Source organism: Pholcus phalangioides, unplaced genomic scaffold (genome assembly GCF_987345545.1).
Source record: "Pholcus phalangioides strain wild (caught in Gottingen) unplaced genomic scaffold, Ppha-v1.0 ptg000027l_1, whole genome shotgun sequence".
Classification (NCBI taxonomy): Eukaryota; Metazoa; Arthropoda; class Arachnida; order Araneae; family Pholcidae; genus Pholcus; species Pholcus phalangioides.
This window is the reverse complement of record NW_028301617.1, coordinates 1,463,681-1,479,085: the sequence shown is the minus strand read 5'-3', so window position 1 is coordinate 1,479,085 and position 15,405 is coordinate 1,463,681. Positions and strand designations below refer to the sequence as shown.

The 15,405-nt window shown below is 43.4% G+C and overlaps 1 protein-coding gene across 1 annotated transcript in view; it reads left to right on the top strand.

Annotated features, from left to right (window-relative positions):
* The window catches only part of LOC149068034 (uncharacterized), a 249,967-nt gene extending 234,977 nt beyond the window's left edge, over positions 1-14,990 (top strand). The window contains exons 2-7 of the mRNA XM_089251433.1: positions 5,521-5,814; positions 9,986-10,291; positions 10,411-10,680; positions 11,359-11,611; positions 11,710-11,987; positions 13,510-14,990. Coding sequence (XP_089107559.1) covers positions 5,521-5,814; positions 9,986-10,291; positions 10,411-10,680; positions 11,359-11,611; positions 11,710-11,987; positions 13,510-13,580 — 1,472 coding nt within the window. The 3' untranslated portion in view covers positions 13,581-14,990. The remainder of the gene's footprint in view (positions 1-5,520; positions 5,815-9,985; positions 10,292-10,410; positions 10,681-11,358; positions 11,612-11,709; positions 11,988-13,509) is intronic.
* Positions 14,991-15,405: the final 415 nt, after the last annotated feature.

The following is a 15,405-nucleotide window of genomic DNA, read 5'->3' as shown; positions in this document are numbered from 1 at the left end:
TGTAGTGTCCACTCTAGTTATCTTGCGCGAAGCAAAATAATTTTTATTCTGCATGCAATAGAGCAGTGTTCCCCAACCTTTGGTGCGTGAGCACTTAGTAAAGGGTCCGTGGGATCATTTTCATGAATGACACATTTTGTGCTGTGAAATTTGTTGAATTTTCCGTAACACGCAAATTATAAAGATATTTTGTATTTCATGGGATGTAATAGGCGTCAAAATTGACTTTTTGACGCTACTGGGGTCCTTGGAGCATCAGCCGGCGCCATTGGGGGTCCGCGATCCATTGACCTTCACTGTAGGGAGGTCCGGGACATGAAAAAAGTTTGGTAAACACTGCAGTGTACACAGTGTACAGTACTAAGCAAACTCGGCTTTATACCAGTATCTTCGAATATAATAGGTTTGCTTCGAGATATGAGTAACTTTCTGGAACGAATTAGCATTGAGGTACTATCGAATTTCATTGTGTATAACATTAGACATTTTACGTGGAAAGTCTCCCTCGCCCCTACCCCCGAAACCAAAATCTAGAACATGCGTGCTAATTAAAACCTATTCTACGCTCTCGTGAAATCTCTTTTGTTCGTCTGACAGCTTCTAAACAATTTAGTTCTCAAAAATGGCAACAACATAGCTTGCAAAGAAAAAAGTCCCCTTTCATTAATACTTCATTCTCAGCCTCCAAAGCCTTTTGTTAGAAGACCTGCCACCGCGTGGTTAAAAATACTTGACGAGCACCTTGAGAGCGACTCGGACTTACCTCGAAGCCTTTTATAACAACGAAAAAAATGAAAGCATCTTAGCGAGCATCACTTCGTTACCTAATGATTTGCGTAAAGCAACAGCTAGATTGTCTCTAGCGCTTGTTAATTTACTTTAGTAAATCCGTTATCGGGAAAAAGTTTTAGCAGGTGTGCGTGTGTGTGTGTGTAAGTATGAAAAGACGTGTTTTTAACAGCGCCCTCTTTGGGGGACAAAGTGAGGCGAGCGAAAGAGGATGGTAAAGAGAAAAATCGACCTTTCCTTTAATGATGCGTCCTTTATCTTCCGCGAGCATTCTATTATTATCCCCCGAATAGAAGAAAGAACTTTATTTGATTTTTAACACCCAACGACTCCTTTACTCACTTGTTTTGCACAACACGTCACGAAACTCCTCCGAAGGACAATTAAGTTCCGTCTCTGATGCCGAATTCATTCTCTGTAACGAGTTTTCTGAATAACAATTTTACCTGCTCACCAAGAAATTCCATCTTATAGAATCCAGCATTTCTTTTTTTCACCATGTAATGAGGATTCACAGTTTTAATTGAAGTGAGCCTAAGCAGAGAGCGGTAATAATGAGCTGGAAGACTCCCCACCCCCCAACTTGATATTTTAGAGGCAGTTATTTGGCATGCAAAAGGCATACAGAATGTACAGAAATGATGAATCTGCACTCGTCTTGAACATAAATAAGAACTCCCTCGAAAATGACGTGATGCTTTCCTTCATTAGAACCAATCACTGGGCGCTAAATTTCTCTTTTATTCGTATCAATGTAAGAATTTATTTAATATGGGCCCACAGGAGAATCAAGGTGCCCTAAGGCATCGGGTTGTAGAGCATTTCAGGATATTATGTACTGTGTGCGTGCGTGTAGTCGTAAGATCTAGCTGTGCATGTGGCTGCAAAAAAATATCTGTGCATTAACTATACCTATGCGCGTAGCCGTAAGAAGTATCTGTGTATCCTATGACTGCACGCGCATCTTAAGTACTGTGCGTGTAGAGGTAAGAAGAATCTGCGCGTTTAAAAAATGTTTGTGCGCGTAGCCATAAGAAGTATCTCTTTATCTTACGGTTACACGCAAATCTTTTGTACTGTTCGTGTAGCCGTAAGAAGTATCTGTACACTGTGCGTGCGTGCGTGCGTGCGTGTTCACTTATCTGTACACTTTATCACTGTCTGTATCACTTACAGCCGTAAGTGTCTCTACGTGTAGCCATAAGAAGTATCTATGTAACTTATAGTTACACGCACATATTTCGTACTATGCGTGCAGACGTATAAAATGTATCTGTGTGTGTAGCCGTAAGAAGTTTCTGTGCGTGTAGCCGTAAGAAGTGTCCGTGCTTGTAGCCGTAAGAAGTGTCCGTGCTTGTAGCCATAAGAAGTATCTATGTATCTTTTGGTTGTACGCACATATTTATACTATGCGTGTAGACGTAAAATGTATCTGTGCGTGGTGTAGACATAAAAGAATTTGTGCGTGTATTCGTAAGAAGTATGAGTGCGTGTAGTCGTAAGAAGTATGAGTGCGTATATTCGTAAGAAGTATGAGTGCGTGTAGTCGTAAGAAGTATGAGTGCGTATATTCGTGAGAAGTATGAGTGCGTGTATTCGTAAGAAGTACAGTATCTGTACTTTTCCGGATATTGTCCACAAGACTTCGAGATTGCAAAACAAGAGGCGGTTCGACGGACAAACACAGATTTATTTACAGAACAGCAATTTACACGTATTTACAAGCTAATCAACTTTCTCGCCAAGTCCAACCAAGTGGTTTCTCATAAAGTCTAACTCTAACGCCTCGATCTGCTGTCGCATCGTTTTTATAGATCCAAAGGAAAAAGGAGATCTAAAGGAAAGGAGATCTAAAGGGGAAAAACCGTTAAGAGGTGATAGTACACACCAATACGAACAATTGCCATCAAAGAGTGCATGGGTCTAACATGAAACGCAAAGTCGTGTTTCGAAACGGCCGCTCCGCAAGCGTTTAAACGCCATTCCTGTTGAAATTTATCGAGAGAAAAAGAACACCATGCATGTGTACAAATGTAACCTGGGGAACAAGAACAAACCGTATGCATCGATTCTGGCAGTCGTTGTACGAACTGCATCAGACCGGGAAGCAAGAAAGGATCCCGTTTCGCGCAGCTGCCGATGCAAGCGCGCAAATGTTTCCGAATTGGGCAACCGCCTGTGGGGGGAAAACACCCACGGATTCTTTCATGACAGTTGTTTATATTGGTGCTAGTTTTTCCCATTTTTTCTGAATCACCCTATAGAGAGTTCTCCATAGTTTTCCGGAAAGTGGCAGCACCTTCTTGGGGGATGAAACCCTCCAGAACATTCTCCACTAATCGGACGGTAGTGCAAAAAATGGAACTAGACCAGTATGCCGTTACCATCATAAAACTGATACTTTTTGAGGGCCTTTAAAAATTGCGCCATTCACCATTTACAGATCATAACATTGCCCCCCCCCCCACCGCCGCCTTTAGAATTGTTCATCCTGACAATTCAGTACTGAAGTCGGCGGTTCGCATTTCGTCACTTACCGTTTTAAGGAGCCAGTCTGTTCAGGTGGACCACCTTACATTTTGACGATGGAGTCTTTTGAATTCGAATTACCACATCATTTAGTTTCTTCACGACAATGTAGGGTTCTTCCCAAGATGTCTGGAGTTTCGGGCAGAGTCCTTACCGGTGCTTCGGGTTCCAGAGCCAGACGAGGTCTTCTTCCTCGAAATCATGAGACGTGGCCCTCGAATCGTAGCGGTTCTTCATCTTCTCAAAGCCGACGTTTATCCGGTCTTTGGCGATTTGATGATCTTGTCCCATTAGCACCTGCGATGGCGAGAATTCATCGCTTTCGTGGGTGGTTCTCGGTAACGGTTCCAAGACGTCCCTGGCGATTTCCTCGAACGGTGCTCCAACATTATAGTGTTGACGACGGGTCGGGTGCGCTTTGGAAGATCTTTATGATTGTTGCAGGCGTCGCAGTTCTTGCACCACTCTTCCACATCGGTCCTGGATTTGTCCCAACACGGACCTTCTGGAGAGTCTTAATTATGCCGAAATGTCCACCGGTCGGGCTTCCGTGCAATTCTTTTAACACCTCTTTCATGCGACTCTTTGGCAGGACGAGATGCCACCGGAAAGTCTTATACTCCGATTCCCATTTGCGGTACAGCACGCCATCTCTCATCTCCACGGAGTCCCATAGCGCCTAGTATGTTTTAGTCGTCGGACTGGAAGAGGCGACGTCTTGCACGTTGGTTTATTCCCGGTGGATTCTTTCAAGTCCATTATCGTTTGTATGTCGGGATCTTCCAGCTGGGCCTTCCGGATGTTCTTGTTGCTCCATGTATCGTCACTTGAGACTTGAGATGTTATCTGTCTCACTACAGGGTCAGCCGACCCATACTTCTCTTCAGCCTTGACACAATGATGACGGTTCTGTGGACCCGGTCCTCTTGTTAGGGTGTCAACATCTCTATGCGCTTTTTCTATCTGAGGCTGGATCTTCCTCTTCATACCATCGGGGATGAACCACTTTACCGCTTTGGGAATGACCATCATTTTCTGTGGAGGAAAATAGTCACGACCACATCCAAGTAGGGCGATGTTTTCCCTCGGCGTGTGCAGCTGGTCATTTCTCATGTGCGAGGAAAATCCATGTTTCCTCAGGAAGTCCAGTCCGATGATACACGGGTCATTTATGTCGGCCACGAAGACGGTGTGTCGGTACACGACAGTGGCGAACTTCATTGAGACTTCCAATTTTCCACGCACAGTCATTTTCTCACCCGTGGCTGCAGCGTCAACGTCAGTGACGATGCTTACGTTGACTCCGGTGTCGATTACCATTCTACATGGGAGTTCATCAGTTTCTCCTCTCAAGCAGAGTCCATGGTCTCCACCATGCAGTTGTGAAACGCGGTACACTCGGCATGGCGTATCTCCTGTAACGGCAGCCGCGACTAAGCATGCGCTCTGCAGGTGGCCTTTTTCATGGCTTTTCCAGTACACCCGTGACTTGTCTTTCCGGTTCCCACGATCGTTCCTGGCACTCTTCAGGAGTTCTTTCAATTCTCTGATGATGTCTGTCGTAGAGTCGTCCGCAACAGCACCGCGAACCACTCTTCGTCTTCCTCTAGAAGCTTGCTGGGCTGCTTCGAATTTCATAGCGTAGCCATGGGCACTTCTCACGTTCTTGTATTAGCTCAGACGCAGTGCCTGCTGCATGTCGCGGCCCTTGACGGAGTCGACGAAGCACTGCAGAGTCGATCAGTCCATATCTGATGTCCGGCGGGCAGTCGGGATACGCCAGCTGTGAGTGTCTCCACATTTCCATGGATAGCTTTTGTAATGTCTCACCATCTTTCTGCTGCCTGGTCTTCAGTTGCAGCCAGTGGAAGTCCTTGAGGTAATTCTCACCGAATCTTAGTTGAAGCGCGTTTGTCAGGGCCTCGCAGCTGGATCGGTCCTCGGAGGCGAGCGTCAGCACTTCGGTGCTTCCCCTCGTTGAGCGGCGGCTAGTTGGAAGGCCTTGAGAAAATTGCGGTATCGACCATTTTACAGATCGTAACAGTATATCTTATAATGGTTGATGTGTTTTACAAGGAACTGTATTTTCAGCTCTTCACATGTTTTCTGAAAGTTATCAATAGATGTTGTAATATGCTGTAATACGCTGTAAATATGAAGTTGAATGTTGACAAGTTTTCTTTTCTTTTATTTCTTTTGCAGCTCGCCTGGACTCAGTGAAAACGTACATGAGGATGAGGAGGGTACCCGACCATCTTCAAAACAAAGTCATCCGGTGGTTCGATTACCTTTGGATGACGCAGAAGTCATCGGACGAGGAACGCTCAGTGGGTTGTCTTCCGGACAAACTGAAAGCAGAAATCGCCATCCACGTGCATCTGGACACTCTGAAGAGGGTCGAGATTTTCCAAAATACCGAGGCCGGTTTCTTGTGCGAACTGGTTCTTCGGCTCAGACCGGTACTCTTCAGTCCTGGCGATTACATATGTCGGAAAGGTAAGAACTAGACCTATATGCAGGCTCTCGGCTTCATTCTGACAATGACATTTGACTTGGACAGACGTAATTTTTCTGCTGAGCAACTGAGAGTTCAGATTTGGTAACCGATACAAGTGGATCCCCAGTTAGCGTGATAGTTTGGAAGTTGTTTACAAAGGACAGACAATATCACCCAATGTTTGGAAGACATTGTACCGAGGGTGTGTCGTCATTTATTAGTTAAAATTGTAACTAATTATGCAAACCGGTTCATTTTAAATTCCAGGTCTGCCCATTTTAAAAGCAGCACTTGTTTCATCTTTCCATCTATCACTGTTTCTGAGTTACGTCATTTCAATGTAAGGAGTATTCGTTCTGAAACACCCCGTGCGTATGGTGTCGAACTTCCCTTCAAAAAGAAACTGATATTGACAGAAAATTTAAAAACCCGCGTGCAGGGCCTCACCTGCTTACTGAACTGCAATCACATCAAACTACACAGCAGAGTAGTTCGCGGAGGCAAATGAACTTTTTCACCTTTGGTCTATAGAGGACAGGACCAGTCGGCACTCATCTGATATTTAGCGCCTCCTTCTTACGTGCCTATTTATGGCTGCAAAAGCTGTATTCCTATTTCCTCGAAGAGAAAATCTGATCTTGAAAAATGAAATAGAAACCATGGGTATTCCCCCACCGGATTCTGAAACACGTAATTGGTAAATTGAATTCCAAATTCCGTGGTGTGCATCGACATTACCAACGAATCAAATTTATTTTCATTCCTCCTCCCCCCCCCCCCCCTAGCGTCAACAATATCTTTTTCGATGCGAATCCGGCTGTGTTCAACGTTTTTTCACGTTGAATAGATTTACCGAAAATAACGTGACGTGAATCCGAATCTTCCCCAACGGTAATGAACAGTACCAACGTATGACACACATCCCGCGTAAACTTCCAAGGCAGTCTGTGTGAGAGAGGGACCGTGTTAAGGTACATGGTGTACGTCAGTCTGTCTACAACACGTTCCAAGATTCCAGATCTGTCACATTTTCTGCAGCAGGAGGAGGAGAAACCTATAACGAAATTTCTTGGAAGAGAATTCCTTTGATTTTTAAATTTCTTGTGTGTGAAATATTTTTTTTCTATCTCCTACAAGTCTCTAACAAATAAGACAGTTGATAGAAAAGTTAGAAAAGAAAAAAAATATAGAATTCTCCCGGAAGAGTTTTTTACTTCTTCCTAAAAAAAAACGAAATTGAAATAACGCATGCGCAGACAAGTGTCAGTTAGTTTCTGCTAGACGGAAACGGCTTTCATTAACTGCGACTATCTAGACATTGATTGTAAATAGGAATTTACGTTCCGAAAGCTGTCCTATGAATTTGAATGCGGAAAATAGAGTCACATTTTACGCATTCGGTGTAAATTTCCTATATTTGCAGTAATCTGCTGCAGAAGCATATGGAATGTTGCAAAGCAACCGAATGGTGACGGCGTTTTACAAAAGTCAACAGTGTATTTCGGTGATACAAACTCTTCAAAGAAGAGCCTGGGGCTGTACTATCTGCTCATGCTTATTCTCATCCCATCCGAATTATAAGCATGGATCCATAAGCATGACTTTATGAATAATCCGAAAAACGATACCAAGGAATTATTCTTAGGCTCACTCCTGAACGTCACGTGATGCGAAAGAGGGAAAAATCAAGAGAAATCGCTTTCCACACACCGGGAAAAGCGATTTTTCCCTTTAGCCGATCGACCGCTGACCAATCAAAAATTGAGCTTGGGATATACAACTACTACTATACATTTACTGAATTTTTTGTTCAGCGATGGTGGCAACGGAAATTCATTTTTGATGCACGTGCAGAACATTTGTTGTTGTTTTTTTCCACATTCTGTAACGTTAAAAATGGAAGGTGAGGCTATCTGAGGGAGGTCTATCGGATATATATATATATATATATTTTTAATTGGGAAAGGATGGGGGGAAAAGAAGTACACGTAGGGTGACCATACGTCCCGTATTTCCCGGGGCAGTCCCGGTTGTTTTTGTCTTTTTCTGGCCGTCCCGACTTTTTGACAAAAGTGTCCCGGTTTTTCCCGTTTTTTACATGACGCATACTTGGATTTTTATTCTTTATTGAAGTCAAAGATTAAAATTATTTTTCAACCCATAAATTATATTATGATAATTACAACTATATAAACAACAACATTAATCTCCCACATTTGTCTTGGTGAACGTTTTATTTCGTGCAATTCATTTTAATCCACTGTAATTTGCAGTAATGTTTCATTTCCCACCATGGTGTTTTTCCCGTAATTTCAGCAATATTTGGCAACTTTGTTCACTTTTGGCATCATTCTTGGCGATTTCCCCTATTTGGAAACCCAATTTCTCGTATTTTTCTCCAAGAAATATGGTCAGCCTAAGCACACGAAGAGTTATTTCTATAATCAAAATGTATTCTTCAGCGTGTAATATTATTCACGAGTTTTCGTCAGCAGCTTAGAATATTTCATATCTTCAAAAAGGGGTGGTTGATGACGTAAGCAACCTTCAAACCCCCCTTCCCCCTTGTCATCAAAAGTCAGCAAATCCGGACCCCCCCCCCCGATGCTGACGTAATACTTGAATGACCCCTATCGTTATATATATATATATATATATCGAGAGGCAGAGCTTATATTGTTACGATCTATAGACGATAGATGGCGCGATTCGTTCAATGACTCTCAAAATGTCGAAAGCAGTTGATGCCCGTTCCGCTATTGCGCAAAGGCATGCGATTGGCGAAGACCTGGTGGAGGGTTGAACAGAGGCTTCCAGAAGGTTACGCCCATCCGGACAGTGGCGCCGCAGACCTGGTACCACGAAATAGAAATTTGTGGAATGTTCTTTTTCTCGAAGTTTCGACCGGAGCTATAAGTATGAGGCGATCACAAGAGGGAGGGGAGATTCCAGGTTCGAATAGAAAGAGACTGGATGAAAAGTTAGTTGTGATTTAACTTTGCGAGATAGTTGTTAGCCCTCTGATTAGGGTGTAAATACGTGTAAATATTGCTGTTCTGTAAATAAATCTGTGTTTTGTCCGTCGAACCGCTTCTTGTTTTACAATCTCGAAGTCTTGTGGAAAATTTTCCGGAACAATATGTGTTTTCAAACAAGACTCGAAAAAATATAGTTGTAGAGGAATTTATCGTAATATCGTTGTAAGCGAGCTTTCACTGTACACTACACTTGGTAATGAGTAAATTTCTAATTGAATCCAATCAATTGGAATTGATGAAATTGCATAGTTTTCTTTCAAGGAAACATCACTCTTAAAGTCATCGTAAAGTTCACGCGAGTACAAAATACTATCATCCGATGCTTATGAAGAGTGGGTCTCCCCTGTCGTATCTTCCTCGGAATAATCGGAGAAATACGATGCTTGTGTTTTCGGAGGGGGAAGGCTGATAGTACAAAAATTTCCCTTTTATGCTTATTATTGTCATAATCGGCACGGATACGGATCGGATTCCTGATAAGCATGAGTAGATAGTGCAGCCCCTGTTTCCTTTTCAACGCAAGATGGTTCTATCTGAGGAGAGAGAGAGAGCGTGCGTGTGTCACTCTCCACACTAGGCTAGAGCACAGATAAAAATTTATATTTTCTATTTTGTTCCCGACTGTTATTTTCGCTCTCAAAACTAGTACAGGGTAATTTTTCAACGCCTATTGAGCATTTTTTAAACTGAAATCGGACCTCTACGACGGACAGTTGATGAGATAAAGGCCGTGCTAGCACTTACAGGACACCCTGTAGATAACAACAAGATAAGGTACAGCGTTTGGCTTTCTTATCTGTGGGAAAAGTGCTGACACGCCCCGTTTATAAACGCCTATGAATAGGGCGACCAGATTTAAAGCGAATGCCACTCATTCCACAATCCATTTTATAATTCTTAAGGAGAAGGGGAAAAGAAAAAATCATTTTTTCAAGAACTTCTGTTGTCGTTATAGCGAATGTGGTCTCATTTTCATTAATATATAACTCACTATAAGCGGATATTTTTTGTATTTTTAACATTACCTCTTTGACAATCACTTTCGAATGACAATCACTTTCGAACAACGAGATTCTCATTATACATAACGGACTCTTTTACTGTGTATTTTCGATTCAATTTTTTTTTTCAGGTGAAGTTGGCAAGGAAATGTACATAGTTAACAGAGGCAAGTTGCAGGTCGTGACGGACAATGGTAAGACGGTGCTAGCGACGCTGCGAGCGGGCAGTTACTTCGGGGAGATCAGCATCTTGAACATGAGCACGGCGGGCAACCGCCGAACGGCGTCCGTGAGGTCCGTAGGATATTCTGACCTCTTTTGTCTCTCCAAGCAAGACATGTGGGAAGTTCTGAAGGACTACCCGGCGGCCAGAGTTCGACTCGAGGCCATCGCTGTCAAGCGTTTGGAGAGATATAAGAAGGAGCCCCTACGGAGGAGTAAGAGCTATTATATTCTGTATGGTTAACATGTAAACGTCATTCCCGTTTAAAGCTAATTACGATTATTCTACGATTAGACTACAACGATTATTCTCTTCCGTTCCCCCCCCCCCCAGTCGCGATGGGCCGAAGCCGTAGTACACCAGGTCTCGTGGAATCTCGCGGAAAAGTTGGCCTGGAAGAGATGAAGGTCGCTGCTGGTGGTGCTTGCACAGATCCATCATCGTCGGCAGCCACGCTGTTCGCACCCGAGGACCATCATCATCATCACCACCATCATCATCGCAAGGAAGGAGACGAGGACAGCCCACCGTCTACGCTAGAGCATCCCAGCAGCAGCTACAGCTTCAGTGGCGGTAGCCAGAGGGTCGCCGATGACCAGCACGGTCAGACACTCGACTTGAATTTTTGTTCGTCGTATATAACGCTATACTCTCCCATCCATTTCGTTACGTACACATTTCCATACTTTAAAGCCACAGCGCCACACAGAGAGACTCAAAAACCTGTTTTTAATGTGACTGAAGACCCGTTTACATGTGCGATAAAATATCCCGAGAAGTTACCCGTAACAGGGATTTTCGCTACAACCCGTTTACATGGCGTTTAGTTCATGCCGGTATTCCCCCTCTTCTTTCCGGAAGTCGTCACTGGTTAGGTGGGTTGAACGGAAGTGGATGGTTCAAGATGGCTGACGAAGGAGCTTACAGTAGTTTTCGCGGCACAGAGGATTATGGGAGAGGAGGTCGGAGTCACCCACCATTATTTCGGAAAGAAGATGGGACTCTTTTGTCTTGACGAAGAGGGATCTTCGTCCCTCCTTTTTTTCCCCCATGAGGAAAAAGTTGCCATGCAAGTAATAATCACAAAAGCGACCCTCAATTTTGCACATGTAAACGGGGCTTGAGGGAATTTCTCTGATTTTTTTGCCATCAAAAAACCGGTTTTTATGAGACTCGGCATCGCATATTGTGGCGGGTCTGGACCAAGCTATATACTCAGTTTAGAAGATCTTATGTTAAACTGCCAATCAATTCATTATGATTCCCTTCATTTCGTTGCAGCGATACCTTTGGAAACGATACTGCCGGTACCGCAAATAGTGTATAGTAGCACTGAACCATCAGCAGTGACGCATACGACAAGGCGGTACTCGGCAGGTTCCACAAGCGTGTACCGCGGACCAAGTGCAGTTAAAGCTAGTAGCCACGGGCAGCAGCAGCGGCCTTCGTTTATGCCTTTCTTTGATGCTCCGCCTACGCAAAACAAGAGGCCCGTGTCCCCGATGATACCGCCTGTAACAAGTGATTACTTGAGGTATTTATCGAAATATGTGTTCTTCGTAAGTGTACTTTTCTCTGTACATCCACATTTCCCGTATCATACATTCACACGAATCATATGATGCATTTCAGTTCACTGAGTCCATTTGCAAAAGAGACGCCAGGATTGTACCAGTCTCACTTCCCTTTCGGAAGTGTTCGAGCCCAGCCCGAGCAACCGTCTCAAGAAGCTCTCTTGGCCGAAATAAAGAGGCTTCGGGAGCGGCTCGTGACGCTGGAAGCAGAAAACGCCTCGATGAGCTTAAAGCTGAGTCATCAGCAATGGGAAATGGAGAACAGACTGGCCGAGATCGAGTTGCACATTTGCAGTGGTGGCAACACACCCGGCACCGGAACCACTGGCACCGGAGGTGAGTTATCTGCACAGTATCACTAGAAAACTCACGCTCTCTGTATCATTATGTGATCATCGAAACTTGAAATAAGCAATCTTTCCCCCGTTATACCACACTTAAGCCTAGAAAATTTGGCTAAATCCATTGAATAATTGAATTTGTTCGAAATTAGATTCTAATTGCACTAGACAACCAATTTGAAGACAAGTAATTGAAGTTTCCGGAATCGCATGACACTATCTATATCCGGTGGCCAGTTGAATTCGCTGGGATGAAGGGTGCGAACTTAGTGCACGCCACGCTGGTTTCCCATTCTGCAAATCCGCGCCGTTACGGATTGGTGAAAAACTTGAATTTCATGTTTTTTTAACCATTCCGTAACGGCGCAAACTCGCAGAATCGGAAACTAGCGTGCACTATGTCCGCGCTCTAACGGAGGAAAAATAGATTACACGCACACTCTTGGAACCGAGAATTTGTTCGCCGATGCGCGTCTTTTAATAGGTAGTCCAAGAAAGTGTCTGCTAAACCCTCGAATGTTATGAATCCTCTCAATTCTTTAAGCAAAATGCATTTCAGATTTCTCTGAGCAGAAATTAGCCAAAAACGGAAGATACGATTACATTAATGAGCGGTATTAAGGAGGGAAAAGAGATGCGTAGTTAGATCCACCCGCCCCAGTGTTCACTCCAAACTCAGCTCATGATGCCATCTGTATGTGAAAATAAATATATCCTTTTCAAAAACAGCCAAAAAAATATTTGTCGATTTTATGTTTCTTTAGTGTTTGTAGACTGTGACAGAAAAGAAGATGTTTCTGTAAGTATTCCGGGGGAGGGGGGCGGGGCAAGGAATTTTAAGTACACGTATGTGTCCCTCAGGTTTCAAATGAGTAGAAACGCTTACTATTTTAATCGTAGTGGAAATGTATAATTAGATGCATACTTATTGTTTACGCACAACATTTTAGAGTGAATTTAAAGCATTTAAGCAACATTATATGACTGACAGGAATCAAGATTTGGCATGTATTAGTTTTATTACACAGTGGTAGTTATAAAAAATGGAGCAATATACAGGGTATCCTGTTAATGGACCGACAAACTCAGAGGGTTGTTAGTAGGCGTCAAGAGGAACAAAAATCGCAATGGAAACACGGTGTCGCAAGCAACGTTGAGAGGGTGAAAATCACGATAAACGCATGCAGGTTTCGATATGGAAGGAACGGCGAAGGTTTCGATTCAGGAACGACAAAAAAAGTACAATAATAACTACAAAAAGATTTATTTGATTATTTATTACAAGAGTTGTTGGAAGTGGCGGCCGCGTGTAGTGTGTTTCGGCCTTAAGTTTCTGGAATCGATAACGAGTCATTATGATCCCAAATACTTCAGTTATCATCTCTAAAGACAATCATCGTATTATACGCGGTATTATCGTGACTCGATCTCAAAACTCTTTTGTATATTGAATTAATGTCGCAATGTTTTCTGTTTCGTCTAAAATCTCGTTATGTCTCGTTCTGCTTTGTTTACAGCCAACTCCAGCAGCATCGCCAGCAGTGGCAGCGGAGATGAGAACGAAAGGAACAAGGAGTCGATCATATAAAGGAAATCTGTGTTCAAAAAGAGGACCTATCATATTTTCATTTCTTTCGGCAACTAGTACGGGGACTAGTTACAGAGACGCGGCGGACGACGAGCACCGTGCTAGACCCAGCTGGGCCGAGACTACCATATCTCATGCGGTGGAGCTTCAACAGTTTGAAAAAAAAAACATCAATAAAATAGAGACTTGCGGGACTTTTCGAACGGTTGCCACACGTTGGCTCAGTTCATATTATTATCATCATCGTGAACCCCCGCCGTATGTAACAAAGGGAACAATTACTGAAATTACTGTATTGTCCGGTAGTAAACCCACCACCCCCCCAACCGCCCACCCTCAGAGCCTTAATTACGACCGATATTCATGTTGTAATATCTGTGAATTTTTTTTTTCTGATGAGGAATTTATATAGAAGGGAATATGTCCATAAAAATTCGCAAAAGCTTAATCAAACGATTCGAAGAGAAACTCCACAAATCGTTTTTCCTCTCAAGCATTAGCTACCACTAATGTTGTGATTGTAAAATATTTTACGACGATTATACTTTGAACTTTGCGGAGATTTGGCGCATCATTACACAGTAGCGTAAATTTACTATATTAAACTATTGTATGCGTAGTACCTTCAGATCCAAAAACGAAACGAATTGTTTCCACAGGCAGAATATAAAATGATATATATGATAACGCATGGTTATTAAAAAAAAAAAAGAGAGAGAAATGATGAAAACAAACAAAAAAAACCACTTGGTCTGGTTTTAATTACTTGCCGTTCCTATAGATGGCGTTGCTCCGATACCGTTTAAGAATTCCTAGCGGTCAAGTCAACCGTGGTTCCCTTTTCCTTAGTAGCTATTTATCCGTGGCGCTCCCTACTACTTTACCGCCATACGGCAATTTCCAACCGGTGGAGTTAGGTGGGAAATGAAGGAGCCATCTATTGGTGATCGCCCCAAGCTCAGTAGGTCAAGAACTTGTTTCTGATGCTCTTGCGCGGACCTTGACGGTAATATTCGTAGTGGAAGACGAGTATCTCACCACTGCGCCACTCGGGAGAGCGCTATGTGTTTCATATATTATTATGCTCCCTTTCTTTTCTTTCAAACCACGCACAACTCAGGTCTATCACCTAATATGGGCGATTTACTACCCAGTGAGCTGTGCCGGAAGTGTAACTGTGTGTGTGTACCTAACAGATCCCCTGAGTGCGTATGTAGTGTTGTGGTGATTTTTCAGTGCTGCCATCTTTATTTCAGAAGTGAAGTGACTGTTTGAATTACATTTGTACTGATTGTAGGTCTATTGCTCTCTGTGGCGAGACTTTTTAAAGGGGAGATCGGATCGCATTCGCACCTTGAAGATGGGAAACTCGTCTTCCACTACGAATATTACCGTCAAGGTCCGCGCAAGAGCATCAGAAACAAGTTCTTGACCTACTGAGCTTGGGGCGACCACAAAAAAAAACTTCAGCCAACCACCACTGAGGTGACGGTGGGGTTCGAACCCGGGAAACTCACGACGCAAGTCCGTAACTATGACCACTCGACCACCACAGCGGCTATTATGCTCCCTGCTCTTCCTTGACTTGAAGGTTATTTGTCCGTTTCTTCCCCAATGGTCATCTCCCTTCGACTAGCGATCATTTATCTGTGGCTCCGTAATCTAATGGTCATTTCATTTGGACTAGTGACTTTTCATCTTTGGCTCCTTGCTCTAAAAATCCTTCTCTTGACCTATCTGTCATCTATCCGTGGTTTCCTTGCCCTAATTATTGACTTGAAGTTGATTGTCCGTATCTTCCTTTCCCACTAATGGTCATCTCCCT